General features: G+C 41.2%; 1 protein-coding gene across 1 annotated transcript in view; it reads left to right on the top strand.

Moving 5' to 3' along the window:
• Positions 1-3002: 3002 nt before the first annotated feature.
• ACOT12 (acyl-CoA thioesterase 12) overlaps positions 3003-10487 on the top strand; it is a 53936-nt gene continuing 46451 nt past the window's right edge. Inside the window, exons 1-3 of the mRNA XM_075270999.1 lie at positions 3003-3342; positions 4881-4950; positions 10233-10293. Of these exons, the coding sequence (XP_075127100.1) occupies positions 3003-3342; positions 4881-4950; positions 10233-10293 (471 nt within the window). The remainder of the gene's footprint in view (positions 3343-4880; positions 4951-10232; positions 10294-10487) is intronic.

The following is a 10487-nucleotide window of genomic DNA, read 5'->3' as shown; positions in this document are numbered from 1 at the left end:
AGACGTGTGAAACTGTAAAAGTGCTTTAAAAAGTTTGGTGGGCTAGCAAATGTGATGTGTTATATTGTGTATCTAGTGATACAGACAATGTGATGTGTTGTATTCTCTATGTCGTGATACAATGTGATGTGTTGTATTGTCAGACAATGTGATGTGTTGTATTGTGTATGCCGTGATACAGACAATGTGATGTGTTGTATTGTGTGTCGTGATACAATGTGATGTGTTGTATTGTGTATGTCGTGATACAATGTGATGTGTTGTATTGTCAGACAATGTGATGTGTTGTATTGTGTCAATGTGATGTGTTGTATTGTCAGACAATGTGATGTGTTGTATTGTGTATATTGTGTCAGACAATGTGATGTGTTGTATTGTGTATATTGTGTCAGACAATGTGATGTGTTGTATTGTGTATATTGTGTCAGACAATGTGATGTGTTGTATTGTGTATGTCGTGATACAGACAATGTGATGTGTTGTATTGTGTATATTGTGTCAGACAATGTGATGTGTTGTATTGTGTATATTGTGTCAGACAATGTGATGTGTTGTATTGTGTATGTCGTGATACAGACAATGTGATGTGTTGTATTGTGTATATTGTGTCAGACAATGTGATGTGTTGTATTGTGTATATTGTGTCAGACAATGTGATGTGTTGTATTGTGTATGTCGTGATACAGACAATGTGATGTGTTGTATTGTGTATATTGTGTCAGACAATGTGATGTGTTGTATTGTGTATATTGTGTCAGACAATGTGATGTGTTGTATTGTGTGTCGTGATACAGACAACGTGATGTGTTGTATTGTGTGTCGTGATACAGACAATGTGATGTGTTGTATTGTCAGACAATGTGATGTGTTGTATTGTGTCAATGTGATGTGTTGTATTGTGTCAGACAATGTGATGTGTTGTATTGTGTCAATGTGATGTGTTGTATTGTGTCAGACAATGTGATGTGTTGTATTGTGTATGTCGTGATACAGACAACGTGATGTGTTGTATTGTGTATGTCGTGATACAGACAACGTGATGTGTTGTATTGTGTATGTCGTGATACAGACAACGTGATGTGTTGTATTGTGTATGTCGTGATACAGACAATGTGATGTGTTGTATTGTGTATGCCGTGATACAGACAATGTGATGTGTTGTATTGTCAGACAATGTGATGTGTTGTATTGTGTCAGACAATGTGATGTGTTGTATTGTGTATGTCGTGATACAGACAACGTGATGTGTTGTATTGTATATGTTGTGATACAGACAACGTGATGTGTTGTATTGTGTATGTCGTGATACAGACAACGTGATGTGTTGTATTGTGTATGCCGTGATACAGACAATGTGATGTGTTGTATTGTCAGACAATGTGATGTGTTGTATTGTGTCAGACAATGTGATGTGTTGTATTGTGTATGTCGTGATACAGACAACGTGATGTGTTGTATTGTGTATGTTGTGATACAGACAACGTGATGTGTTGTATTGTGTATGTCGTGATACAGACAACGTGATGTGTTGTATTGTGTATGCCGTGATACAGACAATGTGATGTGTTGTATTGTCAGACAATGTGATGTGTTGTATTGTGTCAGACAATGTGATGTGTTTTGTGTATGTCGTGATACAGACAATGTGATGTGTTGTATTGTGTATATTGTGTCAGACAATGTGATGTGTTGTATTGTGTATATTGTGTCAGACAATGTGATGTGTTGTATTGTGTGTCGTGATACAGACAACGTGATGTGTTGTATTGTGTGTCGTGATACAGACAATGTGATGTGTTGTATTGTGTATGCCGTGATACAGACAATGTGATGTGTTGTATTGTCAGACAATGTGATGTGTTGTATTGTGTCAATGTGATGTGTTGTATTGTGTCAGACAATGTGATGTGTTGTATTGTGTATGTCGTGATACAGACAACGTGATGTGTTGTATTGTGTATGTCGTGATACAGACAACGTGATGTGTTGTATTGTGTATGTCGTGATACAGACAACGTGATGTGTTGTATTGTGTATGCCGTGATACAGACAATGTGATGTGTTGTATTGTCAGACAATGTGATGTGTTGTATTGTGTCAGACAATGTGATGTGTTGTATTGTGTATGTCGTGATACAGACAACGTGATGTGTTGTATTGTGTATGTTGTGATACAGACAACGTGATGTGTTGTATTGTGTATGTCGTGATACAGACAACGTGATGTGTTGTATTGTGTATGCCGTGATACAGACAATGTGATGTGTTGTATTGTCTATGTCGTGATACATACAATGTGATGTGTTGTATTGTCAGACAATGTGATGTGTTGTATTGTGTATGTCGTGATACAGACAATGTGATGTGTTATATAGTGGAAAGCTATATGTAAATGTGAGTGAGTAGAGTGAGGGCTACTCCTGAGGTGACAGTAAGGAGTGTGCAGGCAGGTTGAGGCAGGAAATGCCAGGCAGTGTGTGAGAGTCTATAGCTGGGGCTAGGAGTCCTGCTTTTGTGAGTCTCCTGCTAGGAAGCCATGTTTAGTTGCGCCAAAAGTAGCATGTGACTCAATCCTAAGGGAAAACTATGTTTGTGGAAAATTGCACGCAAATCCGTCCAGGCGTTTTAGCGTGATTGAGGAACAAACATCCAAACTCACAAACTCACACTTATAATATTAGTAGGATTACACAGGGTGCTATTACTGCTGGTGTTCAGGCTTGTAGGAAATATCTTGATCTTACACAATATTCCTCCTGTGATATAAGACTTGGGCTATTAGAGAGGTGTGAGAATGGAAGCAAAGGTGTGGCTAGATGCCACCTGGGCAGGCTGCCAGTCAGCTGCCATGACCCTGGTACTATGGCCCACACATGTGACCTGACACACAGCTGTGCACAGAGTGTACTTTGTATCAGCTGAGACATGAGGCACCTGCCACTTACTGCTCCTCGAGTGTCTCCTCCAGGCGGCCCCACCTGTCCTCCTCCTTATAGGCTGCCATGCCACTCCTCAGCCCAGACAGCCTGGTCCTGCCCGCCCTCCTACTGCTCTCCGCACACTTGGCATTGTATCTCCTTACTGCCCACAGATCCAGGACTCGGCTCCCGGCCCCCAGGCAGCTCCTGCAGAAGTTCGTGACCGTCACCCGCATGCTGCTGTCTGGAGAGCCGGCTGATGCTGCAGGTGACACCCGGAGACTGAGTCCTTCCCGGGCATCGGACTATGAGATGGGGGAAGTCCAGATGTGTCACACGGTGTACCCCTGGCACTCCAACCACCGAGGGGAGCTGAGTGCTGGACAGCTCCTCACCTGGATAGACACCACAGCCTGCCTGGCAGGTACGACCGGCTCACCTGCTTCAAGTCTGTCCTCTTGGCTAAGACTTCCCACTGTGTGTATTTGTATATGTATGTAATCTGTGTGTGTGTATATTGTATATCGCCAGGTTTGTCTTGAAATACAAAAAGTGGTCTTTAAATTTTTTGTTGTTGTTGTTGTTCACTCCAGAAACAGCGCTACCAGTCAGTCAGTGGGTTGTGTATGGTATTGCATGTCAGCTCCAATTGCAAGAATAGGGGTGAGCTGCTATACTGAAAACCCATAGACAATCTGGACATTACTTTGGCTGATGTGACAATTGTTGGGCACTGCTGCACCTGTCTAAATTCCATAAAATGGGGAGTGGGTGGAAAGAATATATACGTTACCAAACCTTTCTGCCTATTGGGCTGCTGCATTGTTATAAACAGAGTGTTTAGGGCCAAAGAGTGAAAGGTCCGGGTTTCCCAACCTTTCTCACTTTGGGGACTGCTAGCAAACCGTTTTTACCAAAAGATGAGAAAAAAAAGTAGGTTTTTTTTTTTGTTTTTTGGGGGGGTTTTGTGCAGTTTTAATTTGCATCTGAAATGTGTTAAATATTTCACTTGTCAAATTAGAAAACCTCACCAAAAACTACGTCAAAACATCATGCATTTTTACCAAATACAGTTTTGATGCACCTTTTACCATGACGGTGCTCCCTCACTGACCCCCACACAGTATTCTTCTCCCCAGTGGTCCAGCACACATTATATGGCTCCCCGGCAGCCCCCAGACTCCTAGTAATAAGCGATCACTAGAAACTGAAGGTTTCCGGCTCACCCCTGTATTAGATTTATCTACATCCTAAGGATGCAGATAATGTGACATGTAGATATGCGGCCATCTTCCTAATAGTGGGTCGGGGCACCCCTGATGGGCTTGCACAGCACCTTAATTGGGAATCTCTGGTCTATAGATTTTCTGCAAACCTATGTCTCTATGGTTAGAGGCTGCATACAGTCCCTGTGTATATTCTAATCCTCTGGCCATACTGCCTTCCATCTCATCCCTGCTTCTTGCTGACCTCAACATTAGCTGTAAAATGGGGCGAATGAGTACACAGGATTTTTGTGGTCTGCTACCACGGTGGGTCATTTTGGATGGATGAGTGCAAGTGCCCTGATGTCCTCCTGCATCAGCTGCCTGAATTTGTGATACCCGTGTGAGGGTTATGGGAACACTTGATACGTCCTTGATACCTACAGTATAAAATTGTTAAAATATTTAATTTGTTTAACAAATGACCAATATAAATTTTAAGGGTTGACCAATATTGATGGAAATAAGAGAACGTTCTTTGATACACTTCAGAGAGTATGTTCATGTAAGGTCCTGTTGGTAATAGTCCACAAGTCCACGGCATGTCGGCTATGAGTGCCGCACTGCCACCATTGCTACCGTCTGAGTCTGTTTGCATTATATTATGAAACCTATTTTATCCTGCCTGCTCTGTATTGCGTCTTGTTCATATACATGCTGTTAATAAATGAATATATCCCATGTCTGTCATTTCCAGCGGAGAGACATGCCGGTGTGGCCTGTGTCACAGCATCTGTGGATGACATCCAGATTGAAGAGACAGCCAGGTAATGGTCCTAGCATCTCCTATGAGCACGAGCCGTGACAGTCTCTAGCCCCCGCGTCTGTCATTAGATGTTTATTACTGTAAAGTACAAGGTTCGCTTGGAAAAAACAAACTTGTCAAATACCAGTTTAATGGACTGTATATAATGCCACTATGTAAGCTCTGCTTATAGTGGATGGGTTTATAAGTGATAGGTCTATGTCAACACCCCCCCCCCCCCCCAAATAATGTATTACATATATTAGAAGTTATCGTTTTAATCCTTTTATGGGAAAATCTTCATTTATGTTTTACTGAGAAATATAAGAAGTGCAAAGAAAATTAAAGGGCACCATTGTGGTAAAGCTAAAATAAAATGCGCATAGCAATGTCATAGTGATAATAAACCAACTATACAACGAATGAATGTATTTTATAAAGGATTGTCCAGAATTTGTAACTAACTGAGGGTGGCCAAGGTGGGTGTAAACACAAAAAAAGCATATGCTCCTATCCCTGGTGTCCTGTTGTCCAGTATTGGCCCCTTTCCTTCCGGATCTCAGTGGTTATATGAGCGTCTTGGCACGAGAGGGAAAGTAAATCGGGACTAGACAACAGAGCGTTGGGTATGTGGGGTTTTGTTTTTATTTTTTATTTGATTCTCTCCAAAAATCTAATACCCACAACCTGTTATACTTTTACCTTTAAGAAAGTTCTCCAGGCCTTTCTTGAACTTGCACAATGAATCCACCACCATAACCTCCTGCGGAAGTGAGTTCCATAGTGTCACTGCTCTTACAGTAAAGAATCTGCATCTATTATAGATTCTTTATTAAGAGCACAGACATGTTCAAACCCAGAGGTGTAACTTTAGGGGGTGCAGTCGCACCGGGGCCCAGGAGCCTTAGGGGCACATAAGCACTGGCATCAGTATTGAGATTGCAGCTTCCATCTGGCCCATAAACCAAGGAGACCCCAGATTACCCCTAACCACACTAAGGATGATTAAACTCCTTAGCACCCTTAACCATCATTATTAGGAATTCACTGTAGGGATAAGGTAGGGGGACCCGGATATAAGTTTGCACCCAGGACCCTCAAGACTTTAGTTACGCCACTGTTCAACCTGTCACATTCTCACAGGTCCAAGAAGGTGAGATATGAGGAGTTTGGTTGCGTCTTTACAGTACAGAGCTATGTTACTACCACTGTGAGTTCTTATAATAATTTTTTTTAGTGACTACCTGAGATCAGTGTTCCTTTTATGTCACAAGGGCAATTAAATATTTGGAAAAACACCTGATCCTAAGTGACATAGGGAGAAGAGGGGTATTGAACTGAGAGTGCTTGCCGCCTATCCTGGTGTGTCTCAGTAAATACTTGTGTTCCCTATAATATAACTTTTCCGAAGCCTTATATTGTAAAACTTTGTATTGTGGCATTCCTTTGTTTGAACTTAAGAAATTTGTGAATTGACTATTGGTGGTTACTGATTTGGGGTGTGCCCTTGGACAGAATAACACTGTCTAGTCGTTAATTTCCGGGAGGAATAACAGAGGAACGGTTTATAAGAAAAGATGTTTTGTTTGATAGGGAATATAAAAAGATGTATTGTTTGATAGGGAATGCAAATATTTGCTAAAACACGTGATGGGTCCTCTCCAGTCACGCCTAGATGGTAAATATATATTCTAAAATCCGTAATCCCTAACAGATCTTGCCTTCACAAGCAGAAGATGTCAGAGAAGATAAGGGCAGAAGTGGAGACAGCTCCTCCTTATTACTCCTATTCTGCTGCTTGTACTTTTTGATAGGCCTGACCTGTGTTTTTAGGGTTTTATGACTTTGTAGACACTTAGTGACGTCTCTGATCTTGTAATTGTTGCATGGAGCGGTCACATTATTTTCCCATACGGTCACAATTGTCTATATTTAGTTGGCAGACTTGTCCGTGATGCTGTCAGGAATTTCAGTAGGAGATCATATGAAGTTTCCTCCCCTCTTGCCATTGGTCCTCTGGCCGCAGGATTACAGGACCCTGGCAGGGAAGAGTGGAAAACTCGTCTCTGGCTTCTCCTTGCAGTGGCCTATATTCAGTCCGGGAACCTTCTCTATCTTCCTGACAGGAATTGTTCTGGGTTACAAGCTAAATGAATGCTTGCAATGGATGGGAGCTGGAATAAGTAAATGATTTCAATAGATGTTCAGGGACATTTCTGCCACAAAAGCCTTGGTTTATTAAGATGGATTGTGCAGCTTAGCAGGGCGCACCGTTGTGCCATCCAATCTAGGCCAATTACATAAAATGTTCACAGGGTCTTTAGCACTTCTGGTCTCTCATGAGTTCATTTGTTTCCATCTTTGTTAGACTTTCTGTGTCAACCTTATAACAGTGACCTGTCAGAGTAATATACAATGACTGATTCGGGTGGACCTGTCTGTATTAGGAAAGCTTTATTACAGGGTACCCCTGCTGTTCAGTACCGAAGTTCATGCCCCTGGGCCCTAATATCTACCATTTCCTACTTCTCCTGCCATTTATAATATGGTCTTATGGTATGTGGCAGAAGGCTTTTGGGCCCAATAAGACAATAGGGCCCTGACACCTAAGCGTGCTTAGGACCTATATACAGAATAGTGAAGGGGGGGGGGGGGGGAGACATTTGCAAAGTTGCTTTATTTTTATTTCGATCCATGTCAGTAATAAAACAATGCATACAAAAGTGTAAAGGACATTTAAGGCCCCGTGTCCATAGAGCAATATTGACAGGAAAATCTGAGTTTGAGCCAGGAAATCTAGCCAACGTATGAACCAGCCAGGAAATCATGACTTCTAGGATGCTACAGGACCTGCCTGCCAGTAAGGAAAAAGCTATGCACACCTCTTATGGAAATTTCCCCTGTTGGCAGGGGTTTGCCAATGGCGAGGCAATATCTCCCACAATCTACTGTAAATATATAAGCACTGTACAAGAAAGGTTAGAAAATGTTATTAGTTTTGTTCTGGGTGAAAGTAAGCAATGTTTAGACAATTAGAACAAACATGGCGTATATAGGCAAAAGATCCCGGGATTTGTTGCAACGTTTGTACTAACCATCTAAACATTGCTAACGTTCATGAAGATGTTAAACAGAACTAATAACAAGTTCTAACCTTTTTGCATATATTTTTAGTGTTGTAGTTATAAATCTACACCATTCTGTATATAGGATGGATTGCAGAGCTGCGGGCAGGCATGGATTCCAGATCGGTACAATGCAAGGAGTCCCCCAGGCTCCTGATTGGGAAATCGAGACAATGTAAAGATCAGATTTTCTGCTCTGGATTGTCCCGTATGCATGGGGTTTCATTTACAAGACCATCTATACACAGTGTTACAAATTATTATACAAGTGATATTTTTCTCTGATTTTCCTAAATAGTCAATGGAATTAATAGTCAGTGTATTGTCCAAATTTTCAACCATTAGAGCATAAATCAAATTTTATGCCAAAAATTAAAAAATCAAAATTCGCTGTTCCAAATTACCCACAACAGAGTTTCTAAACATTTTATAGGTTGTAAAGAAATGAAAATGGTAACTTATTGAATAGTTTCAGCACAGATATCCCTCCACTGTCAGAAGGGTAGGCCTTACAGCTTGGTGTAATGGCTGAGCTGTAAGTAACACAGCTATCCCCCTGACAGTACAAGTCTGTAGAAGAGCACTGTCGGGGAAGGGGGATGGGGGCATGCAGAGTTGCATGCTAATATAGGACCCTTTAGTCACTATCACTTTCACAATTCAATCCATTGAACTTTGCGTTTTAGGATAGTTTCTTTGCAGGATGTCAGAATAGCCTTCCAGATATGTTGTTTTGATGTGAATGGCCTCCAACCCTTATAGATCTTTTCCTTTAGGATAATCCAAAGGTTCTCAATAGGGTTGAGGTCAGAGTATGGTGGTGGCCACAATATTTATTTCCTGCTTTGGCCAAAGCAGCCAAGGAGACTCAGAGCTATCCTTTGCTACATGAGATGGTGCATTGTCATGCATGAAGATGATTTTCTTATGGAAGGCACGGTTCTTCTTTTTGCACCATGAAAAAAAGTGGTCAGTTCTAAATGCTATATAATTTGCAGAGGTAATTTTCACACCTTTAGCGACCCTAAAGGGGCCTACCACCTCTCTTCTCATGATATCGGCCAAAACATGACTCCGCCACCTCCTTGCTGATGTCACAGCCTTGTTGGCACATGGTAGTCATCCACTACTCCATCTATGTGGATTATCTAGGGTTGCCCTATACTCATCATAAACAAGACTGTTTCAAAATAAGTCTTCATGTATGTCTCAGCACATTGCTCACAAGCAGAAATGGTTGCACTGTTTTGGGTGGCCGAATAGTAGATTTATGCACAACTGCAAGCTTCTGAAGGATCCTACATCTTGAGGTTCATAGTACTCCAGAGGCACCAACGGATTAAAATACCTGTTTGCTGCTTTGTAATGGTATTTCAGTATCTGCTCTCTAAATACAATGAATTTATCTGCCAGAAACCTTCCCCATTATGCCTTTATCTGCACAAACCCATCTGTGCTTTGGATCAGCCACAAATCTCTTCACAATACGATGATCTAACATTTTCATACTTTGTCCACGACTTTGCACTATTTGATGCCTTTTAGCTGCATACACATCTTTATTTCCCATATTGCTTGAAATCTGTGGTCTGCTTAATGATAACTTGGCACTTTCTTCCAAGGCTGGGGCCCCAAGTTTTGAATATACAGCATTTTGGCTGCAGCAAAAAAGTGCTGTTTTTTTTCAAAATGGATGAGCTTCCGGCTAATCCCATTCACACATTGTAGAAAAAATCTACAGCAGAAATTCTGTGATTTCAAAACGATTGTGTATTTGGAAATTGCAACATATCAATTGTACCTGCAGAAACGCCAGCGTTTTCTGTGTAGGCGCAATAGAAGCAGAAAGTCCACAGAGGGAAAATTCTGCAGAATTTGTGCAAAACGCTGTGGATAAAAACTCTGCTTTTTTTTTTTTTTGTAGTGTTTTTTGGCAGCGATTTGCTGCATGGGGCCTTAGCCTTAAGTAGGTTTCCTTTAATTTCACTCACCTGGCAAACTAATAATCAGAAATTAATTTCAGTGATCCAAAGAGCCCCAAGACACAATACCAGCCATGGGTTTAATTAAAAAAACAAAATCTTGGATCTTTGACACATAGCACGCTGTAGAGTGAAGTAGAACTCTGCCTACAATGTATTCTGCTTTTAATCATGTTTTTGAAATTTTTTGTTCTTAGGATTGGACAACAAATTTGCATTCGGGCAAAAGTGAACAGAGCGTTCAATACAAGCATGGAGGTAAATCTGCTCTTTCTATAGGTTTTTCACCAATTCAGATGGTCATTTGTAATAGTTATGAGTATTTCTCAGTGTTACATGCGTATACTAGTTAACTTCAGTAATGTATCCTATCCAGTAAACTATCTATGTCCGAGAACTGTCATAGTACTGGCACATATTTGTGACCCAACCCCCGATTTGTACCGATGATA

Source organism: Leptodactylus fuscus, chromosome 1, assembly GCF_031893055.1.
Source record: "Leptodactylus fuscus isolate aLepFus1 chromosome 1, aLepFus1.hap2, whole genome shotgun sequence".
Classification (NCBI taxonomy): Eukaryota; Metazoa; Chordata; class Amphibia; order Anura; family Leptodactylidae; genus Leptodactylus; species Leptodactylus fuscus.
This window is presented reverse-complemented; position numbering and strand designations above follow the sequence as displayed.